Source organism: Xiphophorus couchianus, chromosome 1 (genome assembly GCF_001444195.1).
Source record: "Xiphophorus couchianus chromosome 1, X_couchianus-1.0, whole genome shotgun sequence".
In the NCBI taxonomy this organism is placed as follows: Eukaryota; Metazoa; Chordata; class Actinopteri; order Cyprinodontiformes; family Poeciliidae; genus Xiphophorus; species Xiphophorus couchianus.
This window is the reverse complement of record NC_040228.1, coordinates 23,310,563-23,327,761: the sequence shown is the minus strand read 5'-3', so window position 1 is coordinate 23,327,761 and position 17,199 is coordinate 23,310,563. Positions and strand designations below refer to the sequence as shown.

The 17,199-nt window shown below is 36.6% G+C and overlaps 1 protein-coding gene across 2 annotated transcripts in view; it reads left to right on the top strand.

The window, feature by feature from the left end:
* LOC114141995 (protein FAM19A1-like) overlaps positions 1 to 11,169 on the top strand; it is a 37,843-nt gene extending 26,674 nt beyond the window's left edge. For both annotated transcript variants that reach the window (XM_028013108.1, XM_028013023.1), the window contains exons 3-6: positions 6,146 to 6,286; positions 7,794 to 7,918; positions 10,150 to 10,225; positions 10,360 to 11,169. In XM_028013108.1, the coding sequence (XP_027868909.1) occupies positions 6,146 to 6,286; positions 7,794 to 7,918; positions 10,150 to 10,182 (299 nt within the window). In that variant the 3' untranslated portion in view covers positions 10,183 to 10,225; positions 10,360 to 11,169. The remainder of the gene's footprint in view (positions 1 to 6,145; positions 6,287 to 7,793; positions 7,919 to 10,149; positions 10,226 to 10,359) is intronic.
* The last annotated feature ends 6,030 nt before the right edge of the window (positions 11,170 to 17,199 follow it).

Here is a 17,199-nt window from a genome sequence, read left to right as displayed (position 1 = left end):
AGCTCCTTTATGACTTTATCTGACATTAATTCATGACTGTGCTTTAACAAGAGACTGCAGAATCATCTCCACAGGAATCTCCACGGTGGTGAACAATTCTAAATGAAATTTCACGCATCCCCACTTTTGTAATCACAACAACGAACACCCAACTCCAATTAGCATTTATTGCCACTAAGAAATATGATTTGTACTTGGGAATTTGTTTGCTTTTTTTTTTTTTAAAAGATAGAAGACAAACTCAGCTTGAATTAAAAATAAAGGCAAATATTTGTCCTCTTTGATTCAACTGAAGCAACAGTGAGTTGGTTTAATATTGAAACAGGGAGGTCTCACAAGAATAAATAGAAAAGGCTTGTTAACACCTCTTTATATAACATATGGGAGGCACATTGAGTAAAATATTTACTAGAGAAGCATAAATACAGAGAAAACAACAAGGTTTTCTTCTATTAGATTTGATGGGTAAACAGATAACCATTTCAAGTATGTCTGTCAGACGTGTCGAAATTTGATGGAGATAAGTTCAGACCTATTTCCCTCAGAGAAAGAGCTGAAAGTTGTATTTATTTTATGTGAATCTGAATGGGCAAAACAAGGAATTGTAAATTACTATAGACTGTTTTGTTTGAATCTTATCTGTATTTTCTTTATTAATGCTTACTTGCAAAGTATTCATACATGTTGAACATGAAGTGAGACAAAAGAAAAGTAAATATAGTTTCAGATGTCTTGTTACAGGTCTGAAAAAAAGAAAAATCAAACCTGTGCAATATATTTGTATGCACTTTATGCTTATACCTCTAAAAAAAACCCAGAAGTCATGTTATTAGTAAATTAAGTTCTGCTGTGTGTGATTTAGTCTAAGAATAAATTCAGCTGAGATTAAATCTCACCATAACCGTAACTCCCAGGTATGATCAACTTATATTGTTTCAATCTTGGGTGGTAGTAAAGTTAAGAAGCACTTTTTATGCTTCTTAACTTAAAAAGAAGGCTTGAGAAACTTTGTTAGGAAAAGAGTGACAAGCAACAGCATGAATATCAAGAGGTACCAAAGTTAGGAATAAAGTTGTGGAAACGTTTAAATCAGGATTATAAAAAATATCCTGAGCTCTATCACCAAGTGACCAGACAAAGACCATTGTTGAAGGAATATGATTAGTAGGCAAAGAAGAAGAAGCTATGGTCTGAAGAAACCAAAACTGAACATTCTGCCTGCATGCAAAGCACTAGAAAACCAACACAGAGCATCAGCCTTAACAAGTCCATTCCCAATGTGAAACATGTTTGGGAAGGCAGTGACAAGGAAGCTGCTCAGAGTTAATGGGGAAAATGGATGTAGCGAAATTCTGCAAAATTCTAAACCATTTCAAACAGAGGCTGCAAAAAACCTTTGAAGGAAGTTTCACCTTCCAACATGTTACCAAATAATCCTAAGTGACTTAAATTAAAACAACAAAATCCAACTGAAAATCAGTCAAAGGACTAATAAATTGCTGTTCACAGAGGGTCCCTCTATAATCTGACTGAGGTTCAGCTATTTTGTAAAGAAGATTGAGGAAATCTTAGAGGTGCAGAAAAAGACTTGGAACTGTAAACTCATTGAAAGGACTTTCAAAACTATAAACTTAAAGGAGGGTCAATAGAAATGAATGCCAAATGCTCAGGTTCGATTTTATTAATATTTTGATACATGTCTGTCACGGGTTATGAATGCTCTTGCGAGGCACTGTGTACCTTTTCCCACACAAGTCTTCAGTGTTGTATAAAGTACTGAAATCTCAGAGTCAAGTAAAAGTATAAGTACCTCTCCAAAATATGACTTTGGTAAAAGTCCAAGTCACTGACTGAAATGTTACTTGAGTTAAAGTCTTAAAGTATCTGAAACTTCTTGTACTTAAGTATGGAAATTACTGTAAAAATGGATGTACTCAAGTAATGTAATGAAAAGTACAAGTAAAAAGTAAAACAAAGCAAATGCAGTTTGAATGACATTTTTTATATTTTGGTAAACTTGTCAAATACACTTAAAATAATGTACCCAACCAAGTGCAGGCAAAATTAAACCTGCTAATAGATATACCTGCAGGCATCATTTAGTTAAGAAAATAAGGTGCTTTACCTATAGCACAAGGTTAACTTAACCTGCTTTACAACTGAACCAGCTTCTTAGTAAACCCTCCAGGACAGAAAATACAAAGTTTTTGTAAGCCTTAAGTTTTCCCTTCAAGTAAGGTCAGTGCTGAAAATGAGAAAAATAAATAGTACAGAAAATGCGGCCAACATGAAGAAAAAGAGCTGTTACGATTACTCTACTTCACAAATCAGTGAATCAGTCAATGCTACAGTCAGTAGGTGGTGCACACAACTGGTCATTATGCAAAAGAAAAAAAGAATTGGGAGGGAAATGCAGCTTATTGGCATCTGTAAACCTGGTTTTGAACTTGCATGCCTTTCCTATATTCGTTAAATTTAGTCTAAATTGCTATCGCTATGGCTTCTGTCCCCCTTGAACAGAGGAGTCTAGGTAGCCTGCTACAGTCAACATTAGGCCTAAGCTAAATACACCACGTGTGGAACTGAAACAATACCAAACAAAGTTCATTTATGGTCAACGTTTCACAATACAGTAGTGCCTAGTGACCAAGCTATAGTTACTGAAACAGGAGGATTATAACCATTTCATAAGTTACCTCGATGTGTTTCTTCAAGTTGGACGGGGAGTTTTTGTAAGATAGAATTTCCACATCTTCGGGCAGGAATAACATAAACTTCATGCGGTACAACAAATCTTTAACACCCACGAAAGAGTATATTGTGTTTAAATAAGGCCATGGGCTCTCATCACCAGCTGGTGGTTCCCCTGGAGCCGTGTCCGACGTAGTTGCAGTCATTATGGTCTCCGTCTCCTCCTCCATGTGACTGCTACTGATTGCGAGACTTGCTTTGTGTTTAATGGGAGAAGCGAAACAGGTGTATCCTATTGGTGGTGGTGAACAAGCCCAGGCAAGTAGGCTATCGACTTTGTTCGGTAGCCTACTTGCTACTTGCTAATCAGTAGGTGGGGTCAAAACACTTTGTTTCTCTCTCTCGCTTTTTTGTAACGAGTAACTAAACCACACATTGAAAATGTATCGGAGTAAAAGTTCGGAAATATAGTGAAGTAAAAGTGAAAGTCATCAAAAATTTTCATACTCGAGGAAAGTATGAAGTACTCCAAAATATACTTAAGTAAAGTAGTGAAGTATTTTTACTTTGTTACTATACAACACTGCAAGTCTTTCTTCTCCAACATTTAAACTGTTCAAAGCACTTTGTGATTCTTCAATGGCATCTTTCACAATGTACAACTGACCTCCATTTCAATGTATTTCTGAGTTTATATAACTTAGAACCAGCTGGAGGCTTTGAGTTTTAATGGGGGAATAATGTCTGTTTGTGTCATCTCAATGAGATTGCACCAGAGCATCATTCACAGAACACCTCCAGTAAACACAAAATGCCAGCAGCTCCAGATATTTATCAGATCATCTCCAGTGATTTGGTGCAGTTTACTTTTTAAATACAGCAGGGTGTCACTTAAGGCTGAGTGCTGAGATGAATTTTTGCTCAAGAGAAACAACTCTGAATCGAGAGGACATTGCAAACTAAAATATTCAAATGTCGTAAAGTGATATGCAAATGCAGGCATGACGCATTTCACAAACCCACAGCTCATTGTCAAACATAACTTCAAATCACTTTGCTGGCAATATACCAGATCCTTTCCCCCTCTCAGTGCTCCTGCTCTCTGCAGCCTCCTTGATCTTGTGTCACGCTGACGGGTGTAATTGTCAGATGGTCCTTTACCGCACAACTCTCATCTGTGGAGAGTCTGAGAGTGGTGGGTGGGAGAGGCTGGCGGTGGCGGTTTGGTCGCGTCCATTTGGTCCAGTCTTCTGATCCTTCAGGACACAACGAGCAGTTTGGTGATAATTGCGTGGAGGCTCCAGTGTTAATATTTCTAATAACCCCAAAGCAGACCTTTCCTTCTGTCAATAGATTTTTATTTTCCTCTGCACTCCAACACATCTACTCATCTTTTTTACTTTCAGCATGCTACAGGGATCTGTCTGAGAGAGAGAGGAGAGTACAGATATAATTTCTCTGGTGTATTCTACTAAATCTGAGTAATTTTATCAGGATTTCTGCAGCTATATCAGTGCTAAATATGATCTAGTCTTTATCTTGTTGTTTAAATAAAATGCTACTTTTAACCATTGTTATATGAGGTGCTACTCACACTGTATGAAACTATAGCTTGGCAGAATGTTCCTGGTTTCCTAGCCACTACATTGTGCCCTGCTCAGAGGTCATGTTTTAAACATGTAAGGTTGACTGCCTCTATGTTTGAAAATATCTGAAACCTGACATGAAGCTATGACCAGACAGAATGTGTTATAATAAGATCTTAATCAAGACAGGTTTGAAACATACTTTTATTTTATATTATAATGAGATGGATGAATAAAGTAATATACTGATTGGGAGTAATTTTCACAAAAGAAAATCGATTTTTCCTTTCCATTAATTATTCTTATTGTTTTATTATGCAAAAATGGCAAAGTCTTCTTTTAAAGCACAAGAAAAAAAAGTTATTTATGGATTAATATCCATCCAGTTTTGATTAACTAATAGAGTGCCTTGCAAAAGCATTCATTAAAGTTTCCCAATTTTATTCATGTCACAATCTTAATCTACGATATCCGTCACTGAGGATTTTCCCACAAAGTAGTGTACACTGTGAAGTGGTACAAACGAGATTTTTATTTTTATTTTTGGTTGCTTTTTTTTTTTTTCTTCAAATAAATAAAATTCTGAAAGACATACCATTCCAATTTGTATTCAGTTCCTCCTCAGTTAATACTTTGTAGATTCACCTTTCCCTGCAAATACAACTGCAGAGGAAGCTGGTATCCTTTTGGGGATATGTCTCTACCCACTCTGCACATTTAGGAAGTGAATCTTTTACTAGTTCTTCTTTGGCAAAAGGAGCAGGGAAAATGTGAACATCAACTCCTTGTTTTAGAATGCCAATTAGATTTAGGTTTGAACTTTGACTGCCTCATTCTAACACAAATATAATTTAGCTGTATATTTAGGGTTTGTTGCCCAACTGGATGGCAAACTTCCAGACCAGATTCAAATCTTTTCCGATCAACTCTTCAAGCTTTCCTATCTCTTCTGATAAGAAAGAGCCCCACAGCACAATGAATCCAACATCATGTTTCTGTATCTATGCTCAGGTTTTAGACACGCATACCATTTGCATGTTAACCAGGACATGGTGTTCTCAGACCAGAGCATCCTTTTTTACATTTGCTGTATTCCTTACATTGCTTCTGGCAAACTTATTAAGGCTTTTTTACAATAATGCCTTTTTTCTTAACACTCTTCTATGAAGGTCAGATTTGTAGAATACACAACTAGTAGTTTTCCTGTTGACTTATTCTTCAACCTGAGCTCTGCAGCTTCTCCAGATACCACAGGGCTCCTAGGTGCTTCTCAGGTAATACTCACATTGCCTGTATTTTCAGCTTCGCCAGATGGCCGTGTCTTGGTGGGTTTACAACTGTGTCCCAGTCTCGTATTAAAATATTGTTTTATAACCTCACTTTGCTTTGAATATCTCCACAACTTTATCCTTGACCTATATAGTAAGTTCCTTATTTATTAATGTTTTCTAACAAATCTCCAAGGTCTTCAGAGAACAGTTGTATAATACAATATATACAGAGATTAAATAAGTCAAAAGCAGACTTTATTTAATAAATTAGTGACCTCTTAAGACAAATTGATTAGCAGGATTTAATTCAGAGTTCTCAGATTAAAGGGTGACAAATGTAAATGCATGCCACATTAAAAAATATATGTAAAATAAATAATTGAAAACCATAATTTTAATTCTCGGTCACAAAGATGCAGTGTTTTGATCTGTCTCTGGTCTATCATATAAGATCTCACTAAAATACATTAAAACTTCTGGTTGTGACACTAGGAAATACATTTTGAAAAGGTTTACATAAATACTTTTGAGAGGCAGTCTACAGACTGATGTTTACTGAATTTAATCTTAAGTTTTGTCTGTTTTTCTCCTCCTCAGAGGGAGGCACGTGCGAAGTAATAGCTGCTCACAGATGCTGTAATAAGAACCGAATTGAGGAGCGGTCACAGACGGTGAAGTGCTCCTGTTTGCCCGGGAAGGTAGCTGGAACCACAAGAAATAGACCCTCATGTGTGGACGGTGAGTATTTTAGGAACACATTATAACACTGAGCCATCAGCTTAGTTAGAGTCCAGACTTAGCACAACAAAAGCTTAGACAGTGTTTCAGGGTTTTCTACAGCAAAAGGATTATTGCATTCTATCAAATGTGATGACTTGCACAAAAAAAATGATAAAGAACCTGACATATTTTCTTAAAGATGCATAGATTTGTTCATATCTCTTAAAACATGAAGTCAACCATGCAGCACCTTGTCTCAAACAAGACAACATTAGGGCTAATGTCACATCCACATGTTGTTGCCAACAGACAAACATAGGGTTTCGGGAAGCGGAAGCTTTGCTCCAAATCGAGACAAACATAGCAGCTGAATTTAACACATCTGAGGGAAGAGGAGAGAAAAATAAAGCAGCATAATGCATAGAGATTCAGGCAAAATAGAAGTTGTTTACACACAGTGGGTAGATATTTCATAACGGTTACATGTGTGTTTTGACAAATATCTCCAATAAAGCCTCAATCCTTTGCAGGAAATGGATTTGGTGCATGGGTGTAACTCAACTTAAAAAACATATTGGCTCCAGGAAACCTCTCACCTGCAGCTTTTATCTTAAATCCTTTTGCAAATATTACAGCAATCTCTGAACAGACCGCAGGAATTTGAGGTCTCTTGATGTCAGCTCTGACAGATTCTTTCCCTCGGTCTCACATTACAAACCATTTACTGTCTACTTACCCTGTATTTAAAGCAATTTTCTCTTCTGATGGAAAGTGTGTGGTGTGCATTAAAGTCAAGTCTGAGTCACACCTCCCAGTCCTCTCTGTTGAAAGGAAAGCCAAAGTTCTCCCCTCTGCATTTAGGTCTAATTGCATGCCAAAAAACCCTATATTGCAGAACATATATATTTTTTTTCACTTTGACGACTCTAATAAATTGAGAAATGTAAAATATTGAACATTTTCTAGTTTTATTAAATGCCAGACATTCCAGCCTGATAAATTGGATCAAGAGATTCTGAAATGTAATATGGATTTTTGTATTTGAGCTGTAAAACATAGTTTAGAATGAAACATAATATCAAGGTTTCTGTAGAGTTGCAAAAATGATCAAATATGTCAATTGTAAACTATCTAGTTCATACCTAAGAATCCCAACCCCACTTGGGACAAGGATGTTAGAAAATGGATGGATGGATGGTTGGATGGATGGATGGATGGATGGATGGACCTAAGAAGACTAGAACACACTCATTTTTTACACTATTCATGTGAGTCTTAAATTTAAATCATATTGGCATTATTAGGTTCTAAAAAAGTCTCAAAAGTTGCTCACTAACACTTACACCAATTTTTCGAGAGCAGAAAAATATGAAGAAAATGCAAAATTTAAAGAGGTAAGTCCTGGTTGAATTGAAATGGAGTTATCCAGTCAGACCTTGAGCTCATCCATGTTTTAGGCTCTGGATTTTGGTTGGCTCTCATTTAAAGTTAAACATACCCACACTGCTGATTCTCTTGTCTGTAGCATCCATAGTAATTGGAAAGTGGTGGTGTGAGATGGAGCCTTGCCTGGAGGGGGAGGAATGCAAGACGCTTCCTGACAACTCCGGCTGGATGTGCTATGCCGGAAACAAGATCAAAACCACAAGAGTAAGTTAATCTGTCAAAACTAAGAAAAATTCTACATCCTTCACCTTCACTTCTTTTATACCAGTTAAGGACATTTCTATTGTTAAACATAATATAAGTTCAATAAAGTGAACTTGTTTCATTCTTGACAATTTAACTCCAATCTAAAATCAGTCCCACTATATAAATATGTATCTCCATAAACTAGACTAACAAAGTAAAATATGTTGACCTAGTATAAAGTATATCATAATGTGCAGTATGTGTCCTCAATACTTGATTGTGGGCTTGTTTTTCATGAATTACCATGTTAGTATGGAGTCACATGGAGGCAATCAGTCTGGCACTGCTGAGTGGTTCAACAAGTTTAACAGCAACCTTTAGTCCATCTGCATTGGTGGCTTTGAATTCTTGCATTTTGCTCTTGACAAGGAAGATGAGTTTGCTGGGCAATTAAGCAGAGTGATTAAACCAGGCAATGATATTTTGCGTGGGCATGTACCAAGTCCTGCAGGAAAATTAAAGCAGCAACTCCATAAAACTTCAAACTTGATAAAATGGGAAATGGCCTGTACTTGTATAGCATGAAGTATGCACAACTTCTGCTGTAGGACTGAATTCCAGACCATATAGTAATGACCTTTTGCGGCTTACCCTCCTTATGGTGGATGACCATGGCTGTCTACTGTACAACTGAAAAGTCAGCAGTCTTTCTCATGATTACGTAAGCCACAACACAACAGTTTTAGAAGAAAAATTATATTTTTATTGTTTTATGTCTGAATGATGGAACCATGCAATACTTTATACAAGTTTCACTTTTTGAATTTAAATTATTTACATTTTTCTAATATATTCTCATTCATTGACATGTATCACATTGTCACCTACAACACAGATTTGTTTTTCATTCTTTGCTTTATGTATAATCATGATTGAATCTGCATGAGGCCACTGTTTTGATGGCAGTATCATATGGTTGTTGCTAAAGATGTGAAGCAATCATTTTTAACCAGGTTGTTATAAAAAACAAGCTGATGCATTTTGTTGAAGAGCTGACACTGAAAAAAAAAATGTAATTGCAGGGTTCTGTAGAACTGCTGTATCTCCTGCCATTAGAGCTAAAGATAGGATGTTTCCTATTGCTTTTGATTGTACACCATCTAAATTACTTTACTTCATGTTAAATGAATTTCTGTCATCTTTAATTGGCTGTGTTTCTCTTTTGGGTATTTTATTATAAAATAAGGGTTATCAGAAGTAATTCAGATTACTTCTGAATAGTACTAAGCTAGTGCTCTTTCCTTAAAAGACTAATAGTCAATGCATTATGCATCATTCCAGTTTAGTTCAATCCAGATAAATGTTTTTTCTCATCAGTGAAAACACTTTTCCTCCATTAGTTAATGCTCTGTATTTGCCAAGTCAAAACTGTTAGGGTTTTGGGAGGAGAAGTGACTTTTGTTCTTAAAGCCCTGAAAGTTAATGAACTGCAGTCAGCATTAGCAAAACCCTTAAATTGGAAGAAGGATCAGCCTGTGTCTTCATTGACAGCCCACGAGATCCTCCGGCTCAGGGCAGGTGAAATTTTTTTGGGGTCTACGACATGACATTATTGTACCAACCGCCTCAGGATCTTTCAGGAAATTTAAAATGAATGTCTCACTGTGTCCAACCTCTGCAGTGATGGAGGGTTGTGAGAGGCCTTGCTTGTGCATTTCAAAAATCCTGCCACGTTCAAGGACAGAAAGCTTTTTTGCCTTTCCCATCAGTGGGTCACGAAAGTGTGAAAGCTTGATGGGAAATGACATGAAAGACATATTTTTGTGCACATTTTGACTCTTTACAGATAATGATCTTAAGCATTTGATTAGCAGGTTGTGTGAGGTATTTCTGTCTTCCTTTTGTACATATATAGATGTTTGTATGTATGTATGTGTGTACATGTATATATATTCATATCTTAGTCTTCTTTTCACAAAAAGTGCAACCTGAAAATTATGAAATTCAACAGGCGTTCTGGAGTTGAAAAATATTCACAGAAATAATGATGGGGCCGGAGCACTCACTTGCCTAATAAATGTGCATACGAGGCAGAGTGGAGCTGAGGGAGACAAACGTACAGCAATGTGAAGCTGGCTGTGGAATAACAAAACAGCAGTTATTGCTTCTGAATTTCACTGCAAATTGACTTGTTAACAACATAGTCTAACCTTCTGTTTCTGCCTTCCTTTTTTTTTTTTTTTTGTCAGAACACTCAGCCATACACAACATCGATGTATTAACATTTGGTTGGAGAGGATGCAAGGGAATACCTCTGGTTCAAAGGTCAGACTATTTCTACATACTGAAGCACCACTGTAGTAATTTATTTCTCTCATCTAATTGCTCAGCTCTGCAAAGGGCAAACAGACATTTTGTGCTAACCTCTGTGATGTTCACACTTTTTTTTCTTATTTTAGCACTGTCATTGGACCAATTATCACAAGAGACAATGAGCCTATTGTTGCTTCAAGAAATGTGAACACTTTCAAATCAAAGTGTAAAAATATGTACATAAAGCACTTGGTTGAGGCTCCTGAAAATACGGATGCTTCAGGCAGCCTAAGAGGAACTTCATCACAACCCTCTAATGAATCTATTTTGATCATTTTTCTTCTTCAACTTTGACATGGAGGATGGCTGTCTCTGCATTTGGAATTATATTTTGGGAGTGACTGCTTAGTGAGACGGATGTCTGCGGCAAAAACCCAAAACAGGAGAAAAAGAAATCAAAGTACATGGAAGGAACAAGTGCAGAAGTTGACAGCCCTCAGGATTTTTTTCTCCCTTTTTTAATATTGTGGAGTGTAAAATATTGTGCATAAAATGTTTGTCTTTTCCAGTGTACATGAAAACTTAATTTGTGCTGTTGGTAAATCTTCCCTCTTCCTCTTACATGCAAAACCCAAAACAGCCAAAGGTTGATGAAACTGAGTAGATGATGTGAAGATGAAACAAATGCATTGTGAAAGAGATGTTTGTGTTGAGACATTTTACCATTAGTCTGTGGGCTACTTGTATGCCTTTCATCACCTCCTAAATGGCTTTACGAATTGAACTCGCGACCATTTACCCTGGAACTGATGAACCCGACAGAAATGTGCAATCAGTGGGTTGTTTTCAATACTTGAAATGCCTTATTTATGTTAAATGGTTCAAATGATGATTCTGTACATATGAAGCCATTTATTGATATGTGCTGAATTCCATTAAAATTGTTGTTCCTGTAACACATTTTTTCACGTTCACTTAGTAAAATCTGAATACACTAAAAATGGTATGCATATTTAATCTTTTCTTCAGTCTGCAGGGGTATGATTATTTTGCTGTCTTTTTTTGTCTAAAATTTATCATGACCAGGACAAAAATAACTCTTTAAATCTAGAAATTGCTTAAAATTGACCACGTTTTCATAACCCTCTAAGCAACCCTGAAGGACTACCACTAACAATGTATTTTAAAATAAAACTAAATAAGCTATTTTCAAGATGAATCAATTAATCTAAACAACAAATAGAAAATATTTGCGGCTCCTTTGCTATACGTTCTACTTCACAGCGTTACCTGTATGCCTTCTCTTTTCCCTACGCACTTTTTTGAGGTTCTGGTTTAAATATTCAACTAAAAAATAGGACACTCCTTTAAGAAACTGATTCATCATCAGTTCTTTCTGATTTGTTGTATGCAAACATACAGAACATGACTTCATAAGCATATTTGTATAATTAGTCCTGCAACAAACCTCAGCATAAATCATTGTTTGCTACAAATATAAATGAAACACCAGATGTAATACAACCAAAATCGTCAACCAGGTAGTGCAGTGTTTTTTGTTGTTCTAGTGATAATGTTGATTTTAACCACGAAATAACACTTTTTCCCTCTTTGTGGGGTTTGATCATGATTAAAAATATTGAATAAAATACACCACCATTTATCCTTCTACACAAAATGACTGTAGTGGTGGCAGCACATTGTACATTGAGAAATGTATTATTTTAGCAACTTTTAATGTTTTTTAGTCAAATTAAAGAGTCATATAAAGAGTAAATTATTGCCTCACTTCAGGTTGGATGTTTTATTTTATTCCATTAAACATTTTGATGAAAAATATTTTGAGTGTATTTCAAAGCAGAGTTCTTACTTATTCATTTTATAGGTTGCCCCGGAAATTATCTTTTGAAAAGTTGACAAAATTGGCTTCATCCATGAAAATAAGAAAATAGAAGCAAATTTTCTCACAATGTAATTTTTTTTAACACTGAACCTAATTTTAATGAGACAAGTCCTCTGAAATTTCTAATTTGAACTATTTCAATACTTTTCTTACTATGTTTAAATGCATTAACACTATGCTTAAGCCACAAATAAGAATTAAGGTAATGAATGTCCAACTCATAGTGAATTGTTTCACCCACTACCCCTTTGAAACTTCAAATTAATGGTCAAAAGGACAAATGTGGGGATAAATTTAGGAGTAATGCTATGAAATGGAGTCCCGCTAACTTGGAAACAGACAGCTTCCTATTGCTTTCTACTTTTATGCTAAGCCACACAGCTCCTTGCAATTACTCCATAAAACGCAGGCATATTGAAGAACATTAAATCTTTCAAGCCAGCCTGAGTCAGACACTAATCAGGAATTCTCCCCAAAATCCAAAATTATTGCTTTAAGTTATCAACAGCTAAAAAAAAACTCATTAACCCATCACGCTTGCATGTTTGAGCCAGAAACACATTCATTAATTGGTGTTGCTCTGCACATTTCAAAAGACTTTAATAAATATTACACACACAGATGAATGGGTATCAGAACTAGCTGTTGTAAGGGCAGAACACAGCAGGATACTGACCAACCCTTTCAAAGCCAAAGCCCCTCAGGAATTATTCCCGGAGGAACTGCCGGTGTTGCGTGTGGTGTCATCTATTCATGGAAATCAGATGTCTCTTTGAAGAATTCACCAAAGTAAAATAACTTGACAATAATGACTTTAGAATTAACTCCTTTTTTTAACCTAAAAATAATTTTGTGCCTGTCAACTTAAAGCATGGTATGCCAGCCACAACAGTTTTAAGTCACAAGAACTGCATGAACCTGAGGTCACTTGTAGACAATAAGAAGTACTGCCTCTTGCAAAACCTATTCATCCATCTTGAAATTTGGATCATTTTGTCATGTTATAACCACAAACATCAGTGTATATTATTTAGGTTTCCTGAGACTTATAGCATATATTATGTATGTTACTAGACCCATTTACTGCTATGTATACAATATTAATCTACAGTTGTCCAAAAACATTTTTAGTGATCCAAAAATTTGGAAGGATTCTCTGCTTGATTATTTGATAAATGTTTATTTCAGTAAGTTTTTCTACATATCATCATTTTTACTTTTAAACTTGCCTTTGTCAGTATAAGTCCAGCAGACCAGGGCAGTGAAATCTATCGATGACTACAGCAGTACATGCCAGTGCTGTGGGATACACCCCAGTATAGCTTTTTTCTTAGCCTGCTCTGAGTCAATACATTGCAAAACCAGGTTTTGCCGCAATTAGAAATGTACCTCCTTTGTACAGATTTGCTGAAAATAGCTACAGCTCAATTGGACTGAATGAAGACTGTTTTTTCACAGATTCTCAATTTGACTGGATTTTATTTAGGGGTAGCAGAGTAAATGCACACCACAAGTTTTAGATCATTATTTTTCATCCATCGAAGGATGAAAAAAGACATGCATAAATATATATATGACTTTACCTTGGTCTATCATATAATCCCAATGAATTAACAGTTGTAACATGACTTAATTTGCAATTTCAACAGGTGTGAATATTTCTAGAATATTGCTCGGTGTTCTAGGTGGGTTCCATGATCAAGGTTGTTCACTGATATTCTCTAACAAACCCTTAAGAGGGCCTCACAGAAATGTCCTTTAGGACATTGATTTCAAACTAGGTATCTTCTAAAGGCAAATTGTTAGGAGGGATTTTATTTAACCCAGTTTGGAATAAACAAGAGTGAATATAAAAAATTGTTCCTCATAATGCCCTTCTTTGTGTTAGTATGTCTCACAAAATTAAACAAAAAAATAATAATTGCGTGGGGATTTCAAGGTTGCAACAGGACAGATATGTATACTGCATTTCTAACAATGTATCTTCTAACAAAGAATGAACATCTTGCCAATGTTGTTCAGATATATCATCTATCATGTTGTGGTATTTTACAAATACAGCTTCAGTCAGTAACTTAAAACTCTTTTTCAACTTGCAATTTTGACACTCCTATCATATGTTATTATATCTTTGCAGTTGTCCATCGAAGGATGAAGCTTAAAGGGTATTCTCATAATCTTGCAGATATCTATTTTGTCTAAAAAGATGAAACATTCAACAAGGGAGCTTGGAAAAAATAGATTAAATGCACAGGCCAGAGCAGTGACCAATGCCGTCGAAAGAAATATTGCAGTCATGTTTCTTTTTTCTGGCCCCAGGCAAACAACATACGTTTGCAGCTTTAAAATAATATCCTTGGAAAAAAACAAACAAACAAAAAAAATATCACTGCTGTGTAACAGGTAGAAAGTAATCATTTGACTTTTATGACCTAATCAAAAACATGAACCCAGAATAAATTTCAGCTGCGAAGTAATACTCACACAGGAACACACCAGCTCGGTGAGACACATGGCTGTTACCCACAAAGTCATTTTAATTGATGCTACCTTTGGCAGGCAAAGCGTAAACTGCATACTGCCGAGGCTTTTTAATGAGAAGAGAAATAACTTGTTTTGCTTTAATGAGAGTGATATTTTACTGTAAATCCAGGTGTGGGTGTATTAGCAATCAATACACATTTGAATGGCATTTATTCAAAATTCACTCTCCCTGCAGTTTTTCGTGTCCTGTCCGTGGCGTGCTGTCTGTTGGCTGTGAAAGCAGCACAGCGAGGCAGGTGCCATATTACAGCACGCTGACCATCATCAGCTGTCCTCACATTCTTAGACTTCTCACAAAGGCAGCTGCGGTGGCTGTGCAACCTCTGTGAGAATTAATTACCATGCATGTTAGGGTTTCGCTTTATTTTCCTCCAGGCTGCCAGGCTTTTAACAAGAATCTGAAAGGTCTTCTTTCCAACATGGGATTCCTAAACGTCTATAATGTGTGCAAGATGCAAGCACTAGGCATCCCTTTTACTGTCAGTCTCCAGAGTGGCTCTCTGTGCTGCTGCTGTGGGGCTCTGATGTTTCACATCGCACCACAGAGAAGAGAGATTTAAGACACAAGTGACGGTGATGTGCCCTGACTTTCTTTTCATGACGCACCGGGGACGTCCAGGGATTCGAGGATCCCACGGGACACTTTTCACTCAACACACCCAAGCTATCTGGTCATGCACCAAATATCTGCTCTTGGAAGTCTTCTTTTTTTCATATATATCAACTTGGAGCAACGGGGTAAGACGATAAGGTGTTAGGTGTGAAATGGTGTCCGCTGAGACCAAAATCCCCAAACGCACAGAAAATTATCTGCCTGAGCAAAGATCAATGCTGAGGATGACTTCTTAGTAATGCCATTAAAACCAACTGCAGGACTGAATAAATACACAAAGACTTGCACAAAAACACATTTAACGGTGTAAAAGCTATCAACTGCTTTTTTGTGGTTGTTTTCTGTGGCATCAAGCAGTGACCAAAATTACGCAGTCTAACCACATCCTGTAACCGAGAACTGTCTCCACTTCCCCCTGCAGGACTCTCGGATTTCAAAGTCAAGGTAGCGCAGACCAAACTGGATTCTAATTAAAGTTGACATCAGGTGCCTCGTGCTCCTTCCCCCCCTCCTCCTCAGGCTTTCATCTAAATGATTCATGCAGAGAATACCAGGCCTTTCATGCCGTTAGGTCCCCGCAAAGGAATAACAACTTGATCACAAGATGGCAAACTTAGATAGATTTACAATGACACCCGGCACAGTGTCTGTTGCGCTGGCTTAGATCAAGTTATGTCAACACAAAACAGGAACACACTGCTGGCATTTTACATATTGTGGAAAAGGTGGGTTTGTTTATTTTTTTAACAAACACCCGAGCTGGCATATCGTAGAGAGTAAATTAAATCAGAGGACTAAAAACGTATCTTCTAATAGAATCGCATTGCATTAAATCTATGAAAGGCTTATATACTGCTGTGAAAAAAAACCCTTGTATATTTACTGTTTTTGCTTTTTGTGTTTCACCTAAATGTTTTATATCATCAAGCAATTTTTAATTTCAGATAATCTGATCCAACATGACATGGAACAGTTTCAAATAATAATCAAATTTATGATGGGGGAAAAAGCCACAGCCACCAACCTGGCCCAATTAAATGTAATCGACCACATGCTGTATGTTGAGCGGCTGATTTCAGTTTTCAAACAAAGCCATGGGCCTGATTACTGCCAGACCTGTAGAATCAAGTACTCCATTAACTAGAACCTTGAAATTTAAGTCTGACAGCTTAAATTTCAGGTCTGACATTCATTTAAAAGACTTTGAGATTGTAATAAAGAACAAGAGCCTACAAACTTTTCCAGCAGCGGTATACATAATAAAATTACCAGATGGCTGCATTGACGGCTTATCCAGGAGGTCGCAACAGAACCTAAGACAAGATCTAAAGTACTGTGGGCCTAACTTGCCTCAGTTAACGTCAACAATCATCATTCAACAATAAGAATAAAACTGAATAAAAATAGCATCCATGAGAGACGTCCAAGGTCAGAAAAACTACACACCAAAATTATAATTTATTATAAAGTACCTTGATGATCCCCAAAACGTTTGGTATTAAGTATTGTGTGGACTGAGAAGAAAGCAATATCCGGCTTAAAAGTGGGAGAGCAATTTAGAAAAATAACATTTTACCTTGAGGCAAATCTGGTTGTGGTACTGTCATTGTTTCAGTATGCTTTGATGCTTTTGGACCTGGAAATTATTGACACAATTTATTTAACCATTTTACTCTGTATCAAAATAAGTCCAAGGTGACCTTGAGCCCTAGCTCACTTTGAGCATTTATTCAAAACACATCACCAGGTCTATTAATGACTAGGGCAGAACAACAGGAAGTGACGTGTGGTGTAAAGATCAGGAAGTCTCCCCACACAATTTCTTCTAAAAAAACAAAACAAAAATGTCAAATGAGGTCAGTGTTGCAATCCTGTTGTTGGGAAATCAAATGCCTCAAATTTAAATCACAAATCTCACTGTATACC